At 37.9% G+C, this 19,942-nt stretch overlaps 1 protein-coding gene across 1 annotated transcript in view; it reads left to right on the top strand.

Annotated features, from left to right (window-relative positions):
• The first annotated feature begins 470 nt into the window (after positions 1-470).
• Positions 471-19,942, top strand: part of LOC104914059 (phosphatidylinositol 3,4,5-trisphosphate-dependent Rac exchanger 1 protein-like) — a 29,545-nt gene continuing 10,073 nt past the window's right edge. The window contains exon 1 of the mRNA XM_010722512.3: positions 471-668. Coding sequence (XP_010720814.1) covers positions 471-668 — 198 coding nt within the window. The remainder of the gene's footprint in view (positions 669-19,942) is intronic.

Raw genomic sequence — 19,942 nt, 5'->3', positions numbered from 1 at the left:
AAAGAATGCCCATAAATTACCCTGTGCTTTTTAAGAAGCAAGAACATGAAAACCACTAAACACAAAGCCCTTTATCCTGAAATTCCCATATTTTACATGAGGAGGATGAAAAGACTATGGTACTTCATTATAAATATAAATGGAGATCACGAATAAATATAAGTAAGATTAATATTGCTCTTAATCTTGTTCTTGAGAAGAAGCATCAACTTTTGGGAAAAAAATTCTTACATGTAGATGTGGAATTAGAGATTTTACATAAGGGGATGATACAAATTGCTGATCTGTAACCGCCTAATAAAAGAATGCTTAAACTGTCCTCGTTTTGCAGAACATACCATTGCTTAGCATCCACTCACGCAGTAAGCCAACAGAACCACGTGTCGATCTCAGTCTGGATCCATTGGACCGGACTGCCAACCTACGAAGAGTTCGGCATCCCTCTGTTCCCGAGCAGTGAGATGAACAACATGTATGTCCGTGCCCGGACGGCCTGCACCGGAGGCAGCGGGTCCCCCGCGGACAGACCCAGGTGCCCGGGCCACGAGGCTGCGGATCACCGCGGGGACGCGTTCCGTTACTCAGCCGCCCCTCGGCCAGGAGATGGCGGTGATTCACTGCGCAGAGGGAAGAAAGCGATTCGGCGCTCAGAAATGCAGACGAGGCGTGTAGGGGAAGAAAGTCAGAAAACAGACTGCGAGTGCTAAGTAAATAATATTGTATTGCAGATAATGCAAGGAATATAGCTCTCTTTTCTTGTTTCTGTTGTTATTTGCACTCTTTCGTTTCTAAAAGAAAGATAAATAATTTTTTTAAAAAACACACTTCTTTCAGCTAGGTATTATTTTTAGAGCTAATCACGTCTGCATGTTGCAAACAGAACAACTCGCTTCTAGCTGCCATTCAGCAGCTGTATGCTAATGTTATTTGTGGAAACGTGCTTGCAGAGATACGCCGAAGGAATCACCTTTCCCCCCGGCACCTCCACCACAAAATGCACAATATGTGAGAGCACGGTGTTGTGCCTGCAGACACGTAGCTTAGCAGCACTCTGCTTTGCTACTGCCCCTTTGCGTCCTTTTTCCCCCATTGCAATCTTTCAGATGGATTACATCAATGATTGCAATCTCCTAATATTTTTTACAGGGTGTGTTCCCCGAGTCCTTTTCACATTGGTGTCTGCCAACCTGTCACCCTATTCACATCAATCCTGAACTTTGTTTGAAACAGCATCAAAATTCCCGTGTTTAGGTCTGAAACTCTAGTTCTTTCAAAATGCATATGCACACACACAGACAAAATCTATTTGAAAGTCTGGTTGTTTCTCTCATTTTGTTCAAGCTATAAACATTCTGCAGAGAGAATATCCAGGCAGGACTGTTGAAAGATGTAGTGAATTTCTTATGGCTATTAAAATGTATTAATGATAATCACATCCTCAAATCATATTTGTTCTGGAAATGTGTTATAAATTTATTAAATTACTTTGACAGATCCATGTGAGGTATAATTAATGATGCCCCAGAAATCCCAATCCAAGATATATGCTGATGGAGAATATATTCTCCATACAGTGGAGAAGCAGGCAGAATGAGCAAGGGATATAACATTCCCCCTTTGTCCAGTTGGAAGAGTTTGCATTTCAAAAGTGACATGGAACATTCCTGGCAAACAGATCACAGAAGCTACATGAGAGATATTTTTTGCATCATATATTCATTACATCATTACAAATATACATCACACCAGTGTGCCAATGAAGGAAAAGGCAAAGGTCATTCTTCAAATGACCAGATTCCAAAGAGTTCTGCAGGACAGACGTGTGTAAGTAAAGTCTGTTAGAATTGGACTTCGCATCTTTGCTTTTTTAATTTCTCTAGGTAAGTGCAAAAATTTCAATTTGATTCTGCTGCCATTTTATTCTCACAGAATGAGTATTTATCCCTGCCTTTTCAGTTTTAACTCCTTCTACCAATACCACCCCAGACAGAACAACACTTCCTGGCATCTTTTTTCAGACTGACATTATCTAAGCTCTTTGTGACAGCCACAGCCTCCTGTTTGGGGCAGACTATTCAAAGACTTTGTGGTATCAGCATTTTTGAGAGCTGATATTCAGAATTTTGTGGCAGAAAACCTTGAGCAAAATGTTTGGGAAAAAAAAATCATGTAAATGTATCACAGTCTAATGAGCAGTACATACTGAACTCTGGAGGTCACTGTGTTGTTCAGATTGGCAATCATCAATCTGGAGCTTGCAAGGTTGTCCTTTTTAAGTACCATGCAAATTAAGCACATGCTGGTTCTGCACATCCTTGTGTGGATGCTCACAGAGAATGTGAGATCCTTGTACTGCAGCCTGATTTATTCTGAAAACTGTCTTTGAGAAAAGCTAAGTTTGGAGTCATTCACTAAGATCTTGAGAAGCCTGCTTAATCCTGAACTTGTGCATACCTGGAATGAAATTTAAGAAGATGGGTGCCACAGCACAACGTGAGCATGGCAGAAATAATAGGAATAGCAGGCAAAATGAGCAGCTCCAAAAAGCCATTGCCCACTGCTTTTTTATTGCAAGCTAATCTGCAAATTCATCAGTTATCTATGACACTACTGACAATAACTTGGGAAGTATTGTTTTTGTTGGATACAATTACTGTAACTGCAGTAAGGTGTGTCACAGCAACAGTAAATCCTGTTTTTTTAACCTCAATATTTGATAATTTGAAAGAATTACTTCAAAACATCTTACCTAAACTACCTTTACTAAGTATTCACATTTTTCCTTTAAAAATATGATTTTCTTCATTTGTCTAATCACAACAAACTCTAATTTAAATTGTGCTCCAAACTTGTCACTTTTCAATATTTTATTATCCCAAAACTAGCAAAAATAATTCTCCTTTTTTACTTACAAAAGCTAAACCTTTGCATTTTTGTCCAGACACTTGCTGTCCACTTCCTTGGTCCTAGTCAGAAGTTATATTTACAGCAATTCTATATTCTTAAAAATTTAAACCCCATGAGGGTCCATGACTTGCAACCACTGGATATGTCATCCAATGAAATGATATCTACTTCAATTTACCCCAAATTAACATCTCCTGTTGTACAGTAGAACACATAATTCCCCACATCTGGAAATCAGAATCATGCTCACACTCAACATCAATTTTCTTCTATCTAACTTTCAGCTAATGTTATTTCTACCTGAGCATAGGCATCAGCAAATGTGACCCCTCACTTAACTGCTGAGACTTTTCCAAATGGCCTCTAATCTTGTTGGTTGTCAAGGTGCAGGATAAAAAAATAAATCTGTCAATAAACATAGCTTCAGTCTCCTAAGTCCTTCCATAATTCTCATTCTAGCCAGTGTCAGAGTAATTGCAGTTTCATATGATCAATGTCCTAGCCCAAGTAAATCCTCCCATCTGCATAAATATTTCTTGATCTGTTTTCTCACCTAGCCCTGGGGGATCAGTAATTGTTTACTACAATAATCGTTTTATCATTTCAGTGTTTAGCCTGAAAGTTCGAGGTGTCTCTGAGTTGTCATCCATGTGAACATTACTCTGTTTTCAGCATAATGTCCTTCCTCATTTATACTCTCATCTCTCCATCTCCTTTCTCATTTAGAAGCACCATCCTTAAGCTCTGTATCTAGGTAATGTAATATTACAGCCTATTTCCTGGACTGGCCACATTTCGGTTACTTCAATTACACCTGATTTGTCTTGAAGCAGCAGATGTCCTTGCTCCTCCAATCTTGTTTGCTGTTTCCTTCCCTGTCTCTTTGTGCCCTGCAGCACACAAAGTATTCACTTGCTAAAAAGTAAACAGAAGCTGGCCTGCCTTATTCAAGCATTTTTCATACCTGTCTAAATGGAAGAGGGAGTGGACGTGCAGTTAGTAGCTCTGAGGAGTAGAAATCTAGGATCTTCTATCAACTAGGAGATTCGCTCCGTTTTCCACCAACAGGAGGTGCTCATTCAACCCTCCATATAGGTAGCTAATGCATACTCTTAGAGAGTCACCTGTAATTTTTTGGGACTTCAGGGAGGCCAATACCCCAGCTGTATAAGAGCACCTGTATTAGTTTCTGGTCATCAGTTGCTAGAAGCTGAACCAAGCCTCAATGTACCTGTGAAAAGATGGCTCCAAAAACCACACATATACTGAAGATTTTTGTTTCATCCGCATGGTTTCTCACAGGCAGGCTCTCTGTCATACAGCTAACAAGGTATGTTTTGTCCTTTATTTCCTCCAACAGGTATGCATTAGCAGGAAGACCATAATCTGTCCTCCCTTTGTCCTTAGACTGGAGCAATTACAATCCATCTGTCACTCTGCTTTTTATTACCAGGGGCATAGAGATGTAGTCTTACTTTATCTGTTTTATGTCTCTGGTACCCTGGCTGTACTAGTGCTGCTTTAAACACCATAGGCCTCTCCTCCTGCTCTAGGGAAATACAGCTTTACACCCAAGCTCATCAACTTTGATCATAAAAATGGCATAAGGTTTTCCAGCTCACACACTCACTGCACATTTTATTTCATTTTTATTTTACTTGAATACACGTAATGCATATGCATTACGCAGGCTATGCCAGAAGCATCATTCCAGAAACATATTTAACTCGACAGCCTGCTCAAGTGGAACAGCAGTGTTACTCATTACACATTGGACTAAAAGTCCTAGCACAGCAGACTTATAACAGCTTTCCATCCCCACTCTGAGCTACCAAGAACAGAGGAACTGCTATTCACTCTTCCAGTTCAGAGCAACACATCACAATGTTGGATTCAAAGGGGACGTTGTTGCAATATGCCAATGCAGATAAAGGAAAATTTTGTTGCTCAAAATATAAAAGATGAGTAAAATTATAATCCTTTGCAGGCAGCTTCAATAAGAAAGGAAACTGTTTGCTCTCATTAATGTTACTTTCTGAGCACACTATGTACCAAGTTTAAATTTCTGATCTAATTACAGTCAAATTACAGAGCAATGGCATGTATTAATTTGTCCTTCTGTATTTTCTTTAATACAGGAAATATGTTTTGTCTCCATTTTCCTGCCTTTATGAAGTATTAGAACAGTAGGCATTTTAAGTGCCTATACATGAGTTGAAAGGATGTTGAGAAGAATACATATCAAAAGCATGATTAGACACGCTACAGCTGAAACAGAGGTACTTCCAAACAAAGCATCAGAGGGTTTTCACTGTGGTATCTTTGAGGGAATGATAAAATACCTCAGAACCCTGAGAAAGAAGAGCTAGACCACTTTGCAATTTGAAGTAAAGAATATTACTACAAGTAATATTCTTCAAGTAAAGAATATTACTAGAAATACTTTTTTCTCTTCTTTTCACAAGTCTAACAAATTTATACAGCTGAAGAGGATAAGTGAGTAAGTTCAGAGATACCATGAATATAAAACATCTAGCTCATATTAGCTCTTCCATACAAAGAATAGTTAAACTGATACTTGTAGCTCTCAGGCTAAACCGTTAGCTCTATTTTACAGTCAAAGACTGCCAGATCAGCCAGCCAACCCAACATGGGCACACACCTTCTTTCTCACTCAGCCACCTAGACTGGGAAGCAGAAGATACTTTTCCTTGATGGAGGATACAAAGGAGAGGGGGGTGGAGGGGAGGGCATCTTTCTGCTGTTTCAATCGTAACAGAACAGAGAGACATAAGGAATTTTGTTTCAAGAAATGTCTTACGGAATAGCAGGATGTGCACCCATATTTGAGGCCGGTCTGCCCTCTAGCAGCTAGCCCAGCTTTCTCTTTCTGTGCCTGGTTTGTCTGTCACTATGAGGTCAGGCTTACTGCAGTGATTGGGGTGATTGCAGTCCCACTGCATTTATATCACTACAGCACTAAGAAAATTCTCTCAGAAGCAGCACTCTATGTAGAACAGCAAAAGACCCATCTGAAACAAGTAATGATCACTGCCATTACTTTTACTAATTCCACAGGTTCTAAGAGCCAGGTCAGAAAGAATGTTCCAACACTTTCTGATTCTCCATGCAACTTGCCCTGTCCTCCTAGCTCACCAGCACAGGGCAGTGGAGGTCTCAGCAGTTTCCCTGAAGCTCATGTTTAACACAGGGTAATTTTGCATCATATACGCTGTGCATTCTCAGAAGCAACAACAAAAATTCTTATAAAAAGAATAATTTAGCTTACATTTCTGGAATATGATGGCCACTCTTAGTCCTAACTGACTAGAAAAGAGATGGCAAGCATCATTTTTACCTCAAGATTACAAATACTTCCTTTGTTGCTAAAAAGATGTGATTTCCTCCCTAAGAAGAGGTTTCCTTGGTTTCCTGGCAAGAAGTGATTATATATTTATAATACTAAGACTCTTAGTCAAGTATATGTTGCCAAACATTCATGCCATAGGAATGCTGCTGTTTCCGATTAGTTATTGCACCAACAATGTATAATGCCATATGGACTTAATAACATGCCTGTCACTTTCAGAAAGTAATTACTTCAATTTTGGCAGCATTGATCTGCAATATTTGCTGTCTCTTTTGATGACATTGTAATGGTGCAATGCAAACGTGATCAGCATCTCCCAAGCTGTGAAAGGCAGTGTCTGAACAGATTATGACTTAAACAAGGAAGGATATTTTTCTAGAAATACAATAAATTATGTTCATTAGTGCTATGTTTTGGAACATCTGGGAGAGGAAGGGACTAGATTACCTGCAGAGAGTCTCTAAAATCTGTCAAGATTTAAAGAAAACAACAACAAACTAACAAAGAAAAACCTCCACAGAAAAAGAAAAAAAATCCTTCCAGTTTCCAGATCACTCCAAAATGTAAAAATTAGAACTGCTAAGTTAGAAAACATAATTCATGATTATATCCTGTTGTCAGCAAGCCAGCTAAGAGCACTACTTTTAATTCTAGGTAGAGTGCAGATTTTAAAACACTGTGCCATCTAATTCTGGAGGATTCTAATTTTAATTTCTGGATAGAAGAGATGCTGAGGTTTTGTAACTGATTAGAGACCTTCTACAAGAGTCAATGAATGGGATATGTCTGCCCTGTAGGTATTGCACAACTGCTTCATAAATTTGTGAAGCAGCAGTTTACACGTGACTAGTCATATCTATCAGTGTAGTCTCAAATGACTTACGACTGAATTTGATCTCATTACCTATGTAGTGAAGTGATGTCTGCCACTATTTTAATTGCTTGCAAGTCTCAGAAGTGGGAGTAGAAGCCAGTGTTTATTAACCTTCACAAACACAAAGTAGAATTAACATGTTGAAGGCCTGGACTTACGTTCGCTTCATCCTGTCATATATGAATTAATATCCTGTCAAGATATAGATATCTATGTTCATTATTGTGATTAGCAATCCTCCTTATTTTAATAGAAAAAAATTAGTATCCAAGTCTGTGAGCAGAACTGGGAGCAGAATGAATTACTATAAAGGAAGACAAAAAGCTCAGATATAGTACAGGGCTGCATCTTATCACATCTGCCACAGGAACTATTTGCAGAAAACAAATGGCATCAATCACAGGTTTGATATATGATCATACTTAAAATGATCATCATATGATCACACTTAAAATGTCTGTGTGTGGATTTTTTCTGGGCAAAAAAAAGCCTACCTTCTGTAAAAGATCAATAAAGCCTTCATGTGTCAGTCTGTTGTCTTCAGATGCTCAGTCTTGGCCATAAGCACAACACCACAATGCATCTGAGCACGTGAAACAAGATGTACTAAGTAGCCTGAGCACTTACACACTCACAAAGTCAACAGCCATGCATTTATGCCCATTTAACATATTCTATGTGTTTGTCAGAGTATGGACCTAACTCAGATTTTGCAAATTTTTTTTACTTGAACGAATACCTTTGCAGTTACTGTTCTGTGTTAAATTTGGGTTGATCCATGATGATCCAATCCAATCATTAATGATCACATTTATGTAGAAAAAAAAACCAACTATATACAAAGACTGCTTTGAGAGTAGTGCCTCCTATTTTTTTATTCTGGTCTATGACGTCAGAGGCAAATGTTGATCATTCAGCAATAGAAGTTGAACCTTCCCACCAATATTCCATTACATTTTGTTGCTGTGCAACAGATGGCAGCAGAGGGGCAGTCTGACATGGAAGTGCAAATGAAACAAAGATGTGTCATGTTATTCCTCCTTGTGGAAGAAGTTGCACCCACTGACATTCATCAATTCTTACTGAACATTTATGGTGACCAGTGACCAAAGAGGTGGTGGGTGGTGCAGTGGGTCAGTGGGTCACCTCTGCTGATGCAAATTTTTATGAGTATGGCCTTCAGGCTCTTGTTCATTGCATAGTTAATGGTGGCAACTATGCTGAAAATGTGTTTTATAGTTCAGAATTTGCTTTATCAAATAGTGCTATTATGCCCTTTGTACTTGTTGAATTTTTCATGGAAATAAAAAGGAGGCACTACTTTCAGGGTGACCTACATACATAGCAACACAAGTGATTCATGTTCCATTGAAAAGGAGAATTAATCCTATTACATCCTGTGTTAATCTGTTAGCTAGACATGAGTGGAGAGGAAATCTCAAACAGGGACACAATTATTGCATTTGCACAGAATACAACTAATTACTTGTCTTTACCAGAATACTGGTCATTACTCATGGAGAACATCATTTCTGCACAGAATGGCAGGGAATTCAGCTATTCAGCACAATTCTGCTGTTCCTAATGATAGAAGTCACTTCTGATTTTCAAAGATTCCCTTGAAACTGTGTGGTCTCTGTCCCTACAGAAAGAGAAATAAACTCTCAGCAGCATATGAAAAGACTGGTTTCGCAGCCTTTTCTGATTATGCAGAAGTCACGGACTTATTTCCAGGCCTGGCAGTTGATCATTATATATGTCAATTATCATTTATTATGCACAAGGACATGATGATCCACTTCTATGTCCCACCACATATTTCACTGTAAACAATGAATAGAGAAATTCCTTCAGTGTGGCCTACTTTTCCTAGACTGCCACTCTGATTTCTGACACTATCATTACAGATTATGGTTTTTGTATAGGACAGAGCAACTAATCATTTCTGTGAAATGGCAAAGTTGATAAATGAAAGGCAGAAGGTACTTTGGCACAGAAATCCTAAGCCCAAGTGGAAGCAAACCTACAAAAAAAAGACAGCACTGAAGACTCTGAAAGCAAGAAAGCTGTTATCATGTTCCAATAACGAAAATAATGTTAATAGTTTATAACATAACCTATAGAGAAAGGGAGCCTTTGTTTGTTAGCGTTTGCTATCAAATTCAATGTCAAAATTCGTATTTATTTCACTGGGTGTGTTCCAAACAGCAGAATGCCTACACTGCATACAATCCTCTGCTGCTGTTTCATTGCCCTGCTCTGAGCTCTCGTAAGCTCTCGAGGACACTGACCTGCTTTTCATGTCCTTAGATACAGCCAAGCAATTCCTTAACAGTATTTCTATGCTGTTTGATTTAATCCTGTGTAAAGATTTTAGGTACCTTTGAGCTCTAAATCCTGCACAGCAGAAGTCACATAATCGTATTAGCGTAGCTCTCCAAGCAGGCTAAGCAGCCTTGTTTGGAAAGACTGCTGAGCAGGACTTCTCATAGCAAGTGTAGCAGCTCCCTGGTGGCAATTCGGGCGTCTGCACTCTGTTGTGCAGATGGCCCTTTGTTCTCCTTACCATAAGATCTGATCACCCTCAGCTTTCCCTGTGTGGTTCCTTTCCCCAGCCTGACTTGTTCCACACTCTTTTATTGCAGATTAAGAAATATTCTCATGGTTTATGAACGTGGCTGCTGTCAAGACCAGCAAATAATAGTAAAAGCTCCTTCATTTCACTCTGAAGAGCAGCTGCAGAGCTAAAAAATGAACAGGTTGTATGCAACACACTAAACAAGACGGAATTGTGCCACTTTAGGATTAATTTTCCATGATTTAAGTATTCATTATGCATCAAGTAATTCTACGCTGAGTTTTCAAATACATACTCTTAGCAAATTGCAATTGTGATGTAAATCAGAGTAAGGCTTGGTAAAAGATGCTTAATTCTTGAGTAGGCATTTGGAACAGGCTAGAAGAACACTTGCAATTTTACTATTATTCAATCGGTATGCAGAAACTCATTAAGCCACAGTAACTCAAATGCATGTAAGATCTTTAGTGGTTCATCTAATTGCATAAACATGGTTAAATGCTAATTATCACTTCTCGCATATTGCAACTGCACACTTACCTTCTAAATTTACAGACCCCATATCCTTCTAAATGTCCGAATGATAGAACAGTTATAGTGCATTTATGTGAAAGCCTAAATTATTGCAGGAAATTAAATGTCCTGTCTAAATAAAGTTATTTAAGTGTGAATTTTATACCTAATTAAAACTAAGAAGAAGGGAAAAAAAAAAAAAAAAAAGCAAGCCTGTCCCTCAATAGCCTTTTATCCTTGAAGTTACAAATTGTACCCAAGTTACTTTTTCCATTGAGCAGTACTGAACACCTTTCCTGAAGATGAATGCAAGCACAGGGACTGTTGTTTCAAGGTTGCTGTTAAGAAGGAAGAAGATCAATGGTATAGGTCAACACAGGAAAGAGAAGTGGAATGCAGCACCTGGGTGTAGGGTGCAGTTAGTAATGTTTACACTTAGCAAGCTATCCATTTTCTACAGCCTGCAGCGGATGTCTATAATTTCCCAGGACAGATCTGCCATTACACACATCAGACAGCAAGTGCAAACAGAAAGATTTATCTGCATATTAACAAATGACTTTATGAAGAACAAACAAATATTTCCCCCAGTGAAATTAAAATTAATTGTCAGTGGCATGGCTGCCAAATGTTCATCTGCACTCAAATTAGTTCGTACTGAGAGATATTTGTTCAACAGTTCTCTGTCTCCTGAGGGTCAGACTATGGAAAAGAGACCCAAGGATGAATTGGAGGGTAAGAAGACAAGAGAATAATAGGGCACAAGAAGATAATAAATTAAAGATTATTAGCATTAGCCAAAATCTATTTGTTCTGCAAAAGATTGAAAGATATCAACACTGTTTGTACAATTATAAATCCAAACAAGAGTCAGTAACATTCCACATTACCACTGTTTAAACACCAAAGAAATATGCTTCTTTACGTGATCTTCAAAAATTATTTCCAGTATTTTCCAGAGAAAACTATGGCTACATTTAAAAACTCACAGAATGTCACAGTGGCACAGTTTGGTTGCCCCTCATCTAATCACTCTTCGCACATAAACAACTTTTGTTTTTAACAGATCTTTCTGCAAGCTTATTCTTATGTGCATGAAAAACAAGATAGAACGTTCATACTTCCCTTGCTTGTGCTACAACTAGAAAAGAAGTAGTAGGTGTTCTTATCAGCCTATATACAATACATTCACAGTAGATAACCTCATAGGTCCAACGTAAAGGGACTGCGGTCCCTCCAGTTTCTCTGTAAGAAATCTAGCTAGCAGCTTTTTCTGCTAGGAAAAAAAATTTCCTTCCAAAACAGCTGTAAAGTGAAACGTTGTTCCATACGTAGCAGTGCACCACAAATGCAATTAAACTTCTTAAAATCTCAGCACTCTTCATGGGCATCTGTAAATCTTTGCCCTTTAGACCAGAACTATCATGCATCCCAGCTTGCTAAGCCCTTTTAACTTAATGCCACGCATTTATTTGCAATACTGTGGCAGAAAATCTTCAAAAGCATTACTTTGGCATTATTACACTGTGAGAAATGTTGGTGGTTTGGGGTCTTCTGGCTTAATTAGATTCCATTTTGTTCAGTCACCTCAAATGCAACTTCTATTTTCAAAGGATTTTGTGAACAGTTTTCTAATAAAAGAGAATTTATAGTATATATGGGGCAGCAGTATAAATGAAATTTAATAGCCAAGTGCCAGTAGGGAACTGCCTAATTTTTATCAAATGCTGATTAGCGACCATGGATTTCTGGTGAGATAATGAGCCCTGGACTGGCTTCTGTCCAGTTTTTGACATTGGCACAACATACATCTGCTAATTGTTGAGGAATACATATAATAACTCTACTAAATAGTAGAAATTTAATCTAGTCATTGAAGTCTATCTTTGAAATTTACAAAAATGTCAAGTCTGATAATCACCACAGACACTTAACATACATTTAATGTACACCTAAGTTTATTTATGCAAATAAATTAAGAGAAATTTCCAGAACTGACTGTCTCCTCAAAAAATTTAGCACTGCAACTAGAATGCATTACAATGACTTCCATCAGTCCAGAAGAAGAAACAAAAACCCAGGCCAAAATGAATAAGCCCTGCACATTTAGAGCAATTTCAGATCCTCACAGCTGGATCTGTCTGTGAACTTCATTATCATGTCCTGAAATTTGAAGAAATTTGAACAAAATAACCAAATTCGGATAACCTCAACATTTAGATCCACTTTTTCTATCTTCACTAAGAAGGTTACCACAATTACCACACCAAAAAAAAGGAGAGCTGAAGTTAGATATTCATTTGCACAGCCATGCACAGCAATATACGGGCATTTCTAGAATCCCAAAGTTTGTAAGCTTTAGTATTTTAATTGAATTTTTGTCTCTGTTTAGAAATCCCCAAAGCATTTCATTTCTTTAACTGCTAACACACATCTAAAAAATCTTTACTCTGCATTCATATTTACAAACATTTTTGCTACAATTGTTAAGGTCTGTAAAAATGAAACTCAGACTGCTTTAACCTGATACAAGATGACAAAAAACTGAGCCAGTACAAAGCAGAGGTCCTAAGCAGGGAGGCAGAGAAGAGAGACATGATGTACAGGAGAACAGTGACTTAATCACATTGCCACTTAATCATAAGGCCACATCCAGCCTGGACTTGAATGCCTCCAGGGATGGGACATCCACAACCTCCTTGGGCAACCTGTTCCAGTGTCTCACCACCCTCTGTGTGAAAAACTTTTTCCTAAATTGCATCATCTACTTAAGCGACTAGTATCCACTTATTTTGGCTTTAGGGGACTGAGTCATTGCTGTCTGTTTTTGTGAGTTCTGGTGTTGCTTTTCTTTTGTCTATCAACATATCCAATGGCTTTTCTTTCGGTCTTTCAGCAAGCTCTAGTAACAGAAACGACTGAGTGCATAATCTCAGTTCTGACATCAACATTCTTTTTATATATTTTCCCTATTTTTATGGAATCCTTTTCCATGAAAATAGAGAGGCTGTCAGAAAAATGGATGTCAGCTGCACTTTCTGCTCCTGTTATAGTTGGTTGTATAACAATATGCCAAGTCATGACTATATAATCACTGATATTTCCTTGCTCCTGTGGCATATTATTTTGACAAGTGCAGAAAAAATAGCATCAAAGACATTCTACTTCCTTGGTACACTGAGAAACACAAAACAGAAATTGAACAAAATGAACAGTGACTACTGAGACTTGGCTATCATACCACTGGGTCCTCATCATTCTCTGGTGACTGCACAGACTTATCTCCTGCCATCTGTTCCACCTGCAAGGGCTGGCTGGGTAAACATTTTTTTCAAGAACAAAAATATACTATGTGTTGCACAGCCTCTAGGCTACATTTATTAATTTTCAGGTCTTCTTATCATGTTACTTCACAGGAACCATATATATCGAGAAGGGTAATATAAGGTAAGAAATAATTACCTACCAAAATACTCCGAAAGGACAGTTCTGAACATCTCATACCTACTTTCTGAACATTCATTTTCACTAATTGGTCTTCTCCAATTTCATTGAAAAAGTAGATTTTATAAAATCAAACTGCTATGAAGTTTATTTATATTGCAGTATGAGCACTGATGGAGAGGGGAGACTTGTCCTTTTTTTTCTGCAAAAGGAACAGAAGAATGCCAGCTACGCTGCTTCCTTTCTGGCTTCCTGTTTTCACAACATTTTTCTGCCTTTAAAAACAATTTTGAAATTTTTGAAAACACAAAGCTATACTCATTTACAATAATAGAGCACAGAAAAAGAATATTGATTTGCACAGAATAATTAGACATTGCCCATCCACTGACGTGAATATATGTTTAACAGGCACAGCAGCAATATTGGGCACTCAGTTTCATTCAGCTAAGCTTCTGAATTGATAGAAACCAAGGTATTGTATTTAAGATTTAAGTTTCTCTGAAATTGTTTTTCACCTTGGTTTATTACCATTGACAAAGCAGCTTTGCTTTGTTTATAATGTATAATGAGAAACAAAAGGCCTGATACGTATTATACATGAGGTAGTAAGTTACATGATAAATGGAGTTCACTTTTCTTATATTGTTAATTTAAAGACTAGAAATGTATTGCTATATCAAACAAGTTGCTGTGTTTTCTGAGTCTTTGACCATATATCCTACATACAGAGGTTATTTTTTATTTCTATTGCACCACTGGTGTACATAGCTTCTTACAATTACTGGTTATATGACAAGAAAAAGATTTCAGTCAGTCATGGCCAAGAAGAAAAACGTTGTTGTCCTACCTCTATTGATAGTTTTATTAGCATTGGGCTAAATTCATTCCGAGGTAACATCACTGATTCCAACAGCACTACAGCACAATGAATTATGTGCTCACATCCCATTTATTTCTCTGTTCTTTCAGAGTTAGCCACCACAGCTTATCTCTCTTATGCCCTGAAGATGGACAGTCCAATTTTTAGGGGGCCCTACTTAAGAAATGGAAGACTTCAGTTCATTTCACTGTGTACTAAATTAACAGCTAAGTTTCTTAAACATCAATCTCATTACCAATAAGCTAAAAAGCACCTCTGCATTCACTGCATATAGTTCAGATGGAAAAGCCTCAAAAGAATGCCCTCACTCCCAGTGCACCCAAAGCCTGCTGGGCTGGGCAGTTTGCCATATAGAAGATAGGGATTCAAGACCTTACTATAAATCAGGACTGATCTCACATCATAGAAGACTGAATGTTCCACAGCAGTGTCTCGGGTTTGATGAGGGACAAATGTAAGTCAGTCAGCCTTGCTAGCTATTATACTCAGCTGCTTTCCCTGCTCCACTCCAAGACACAGCCCTGAAAACAGCTATCACACTGACCAACAAACAGAAAAAAAGACTGCTTTGGAAATCTCACAGGGACTGAGGTGTAAATTATTTCTAAGCATGTTTCCTTCTCAGCAGGTTTTTGCTGCAGAGAAGCTTGTGTTCAGAAGTCCCAGCAGTGTTCAGTGTTTTTTCCCAGACCTGGAAGTTATAGGTAGATGCTACCAAAGAAATTGAGAGACTTCACTGAAATATAATAGCTTTGGTAGAGTGAAGTTCTTAATTTTCTGTCCCCACATGACAAGCAAATCTCCCAAAATTATTCAGTAATAGAGATATCTTGGATACAGCGTTGCTACTGTTTTGATCTGGTCAAAAGAGTGAATTTTTTATTTACTTATTTTTTAAGTCTAATACCTGTTAATTTATAGTTACTAAAGTTTACTACATTTGGAATTAAATACACTCTGTATTTGACTTGTTGGTGATCTACTTATGGCAAGCTGAAAAATCTGGATATGGGTCAGTGAGAGCAAAAGCTGGTGTTCTTAATAGCAGCCTTCAAAATAGGGAGCATTCAGTCAAGCTCAGTCAAGGTTTTGTTTCTAAAGGTTTGTTGCCCATTTAGCTTTTCAGCAAGAGACATTCAGCATCTTCTTTTGAACACTGAAGTACATCACTATCTTTCTTACTTTATTTGATTAATGTAAATGATTTGCCTGCAGCAATCAGGCTGTGTTTGCCAGGATAGTCATTATACTGTGACAGAGATTAGTGAGGTACTTAATCAAAACCAGCAGTGATTGATACTCTGTCAGTTTTGGTCTTTAATCAGTGAAGCTTTCATCCAATCATCAGCCATTTAAGAGTCTCATTTGTCTGATTACTTTTGGAATATTGGGCTTACTTTAAAAAGAAATACATAAAAGTAAGCTATAGCCTTCCTGTGACAATACTCAGATACATGACTGTGGTTACTTTTTCAGCTTAGAGCAGGGAGGAAAAAGAACACATACCAACAATCATTTACACTGCATGGTTGGAAATGGGACAGGGGATTTTTCAGTTCAGCTATAGCACATGAGTAGAACTTAGCCCCAGGTCAGCAATGACCAAAACTCATTTTCTTTTGATAGCTCTCTAGAGGTCTTCTGTAAATGAGTTGGTGGTCTCAGTCCAGTTTCTAGAAAGCAGTAAAGTTGCCAATAAATTTGTCACATTTCATTTCATCTCATAATGACCCACCTAGATTATAGGATGGACAAACCAAGTGAAATAACTTTTTTTTTTTTTTTCCTAGAAGGCTGTGTGTGATATAGTGTTGAGTGAGCCAGCTCCTGGACATAATTTATTCTCAGCTTTCTCTGCACATTAGCAAAAAGTCCAATCTCTACAAAATGGAAGATGTGTCTCATGGTGTGTGCCATGAAATGACATAAACCCCAAGCAATTCTTCAAGAGCTTTAAGAATCTTCCAGCTTTGACAAATTATGGTATAAACAAAGCCTAAATTGGACTGTCAGGTAGTGAAGAGTTATTACAGAGAAATAACTTAATGCTCAGTTTTGATGCATAGAGAGCTGCAGAAACAGCTGCATTTTGAGATAATTGTGTGGTGGATGTAGATCCAGTAAGAGGTAGAGATGTAAATAAAACTACCAGAGATTTCACTTCCCATCAATCACATTGGAACAGAATGGGAAGATAAAAAAAATTAAGTAGCACTAAGTATAAAAGGTACCAGAAAGAGGGGATATAGACTGATTGAATGCAACCTCAGGATTAGGAAAAATATTCTTGTTTCAATTTCTCAGAATTGTGTATTTTTTAGAATGAGTGTCAGTGTGTGAAATTAGCCCAGTGTCACATACATCCATGGTATCTCCATGAAATATTGATACTCATTAGCATACATACTTTCCACAAGCAGAAATGCACATACAGTTCTGAAAATCAGAGCATTTAGCCAGAATAATTCAGACCTAAAAATACGTCTTCATGCACATGATTGGTGTAATTGCATAACAGTAGGTGAATTTACATAGGTGAAAAATGAGAGTATTCTGGGAATTGTGGACGTTTATGGTAATTACCACTCAAATTTCACTAAACTGGGAAGATCAAAAGCAGACAAGGTTCTCAGAAATTGAGTCAGGGGATGGTGCTATTTACACCTGAACTGAAGAGAGCAGACCAGAATGAGCCTTTGAGCTCTTACCACTGTAGATGGAGGTAGAATTGCACTGCAAGATTGGACGAGGTGAGGATTGTACTGACCTCTGGGGTACAAGCAACACCAGGGCATGCCAGGAGAAACTCCTGAGGCTGTTTGCATGGTTATGCTATAAGAAAAGCAGAAATCAGACTACTTTAGAGCTAGACTATTGGGAGTAAAATGCTGAAGTCAATCAAGTTAGACTGACTCATATGAACAATCTCAAAAATTATTCATTCTAATGAAGATAAACTTGCTACTTTTACTGGTAGGTGACAGAAGACTATAAAGCTTTTCTGCCTTCCTTAGACATGCTTTGTCCACTTGAGACAGTTTTGGAGTCAGTGCACCAGAAATTTCCAGCTGCCAGCCTTCTCTCCTAAAGTAAGACTCCTATTTCCTGTGTGGTCAGACCCGGTATTCTGTAAGGAACTATACCTCTTTCAGCAGTCTCATTTAGTAACTTGCTAATGGTCTGTGCTATTACTTATCGATGCTGCATTTTCTTGCCAAGGCTCAAATGAGACACACAAAGTGACAGAGACTCAAAATGAAACATGCAACATTTTGATGTATATAGCAAACTAAAAAGCAGGGGCTTAAATCTTTCCTTCGTGTAAAAAAAAATTCTTGTATAATCTGTCTTAGGGTTCTTTCTTTCTCAGACTTCTTAACAATACAATCAGTTGTACAGAATTTTCATCAGTAGATCTCAAATTTCTTTACAGCAGAGGTCAGCATCATTATGGCACTGGTCAAAGCTGAGTCTCAGGGGAACATATCAATTTCACCAGGCTTCTGGTTCAGAATCATTTGATGCTGGAATGCTGCAACTGATGCTTTCATTTCAAAGAAACTTTCTTGGCTGATCCCATCCTGCCCACCCATTATAAACTTTCTGTATTTCCCCCTTCTCCCTCAGATAACAGTTAGTACACCTTCTTGTTCATTGCCCTGGGTAGGTGAACTCCACAAGGTAATTTACCTCAAATAGGCAGTCCATAAATTTTAATGGTCTATCATTCTCCCCAGTCTGTTTTCCTCAGGCTATTCTGAGGGTGCCAGAGTTGTGAAAAAACAACAATGCTTTTGAAACAACATTGAATTTTTAGATTTCTAGATTATAGAAATTCATCCTCTCCATTTCCTCATGTGTTGTTTACAATGCAGGAGCATCCCAAAATCACAGAACAACAGCCCTTAACATCTGACCTTTTACTTCATTGCACAGATGATTTAGATACAGAATTTTCTACTGTGTTTAAACTACAGTATACTTTAAGATCATCGTTTCTTATACTATTTCTTAAAGGTCTGTTTACCATATTGTTTCTATGTATGGAGGTAAGGAGCACAGAATGAGAAATATATTTTCCAGAATTCCAATATATGACACTCAATACTTGAAGCAAATAAATATTTGAACAAGCAGCGTGATCCAGTAAAAGAACACTTAGTTGACATCCCTGTTGTAATGCATATGGTTAAATATAGGGTTGGCAAATTCTACCCTTTGTTGTCCAAATACACTGGCAACTTGATATTGGCACAGCAATATCTTTATGACTCTCATTTACACTTACATACTTTCTTTGGAATGATTCTGAAACAGTAAGATATTCCTAAAATTCAAACTACTGATCAGAAACATAAAGACTGCATGGATCATCTGCATCAGGGCCTCCTCTCACATGAGATCCTACAGCATTATAAATTGTGGCAATAATTATGACAAAATAAATCCATTTCAGCAAGCAATGCAACTGTATGCTCAAATTCCTTTTACTGAGAAACTCTACAAATAGCACTGACTCCTTAAAGTTTGCACTAAAATTGGTGATGCAATTCCCATAGGTTTCCAGAATTAAATTAGCCTTGGCTGTTTCTGAAAATCCCATTCTTACAAATATACTTATATACAGTTTTATTCAAGAGCCTTAAAGTTAAGTGTGTGCTGAAGTCTCTTGCAAAATGAACAAGATTTTATGATAGGATTGCATACAACAAGAAGACACTGAACTCAGTGGGTCCCTGACAGTCATGTGTTTGTATCAGCTGAGGACAATGTAGCACCACAACTCCCTAAACCCTATCAGCTTGCTTGTGAGATGTTATCCCCAGATTGTCTTGCTTTGAACAGAACATCCTGAATTTTGATGAGGAACCAAAGCCAGTCAGAATTCTTGATGTCACAAAACAGCAGGAGATACCAGCATTTCATTTCAAGTGAAATGAACATCTCACATGAAATTCCACATTTTCTTTCACCTGCTTTCTGTCAGATGCCATCACATGCCCATAGACAACACATCAAACACCTTTGCAAATGCTTGCAGCACACGATGTATGGGTGCTTCAACAACATTATGCTTATAATCAAGACTGATATAACTAAGTACATTGATAACCCTGAAGAAAGACCAGTGTACAACTTTCAGATAACAGAATTATTGGGAAAAGAACATCAGTGATTACAGAACTTGATGTACAAATGAGATAGTATTGGATCTCATTAACTTTCCCTGCTAAAACAGTGGGAGAAATTTAACCAGCTATGAAAAATATAGTTTCACTGGGTTTTACAGAATGGGATGAAATTGGATTTGAACTTACAGTGGAATTTTCAGGTAGTTGCTCCAAAGTCAGAATAAGAAAGGGATTTTTTTTT

The sequence above is a fragment of the Meleagris gallopavo genome, chromosome 22 (assembly GCF_000146605.3).
Source record: "Meleagris gallopavo isolate NT-WF06-2002-E0010 breed Aviagen turkey brand Nicholas breeding stock chromosome 22, Turkey_5.1, whole genome shotgun sequence".
NCBI lineage: Eukaryota > Metazoa > Chordata > Aves > Galliformes > Phasianidae > Meleagris > Meleagris gallopavo.
The sequence above is the reverse complement of the archived record's forward strand: the minus strand, read 5'-3'. Positions and strand labels throughout refer to the sequence as shown.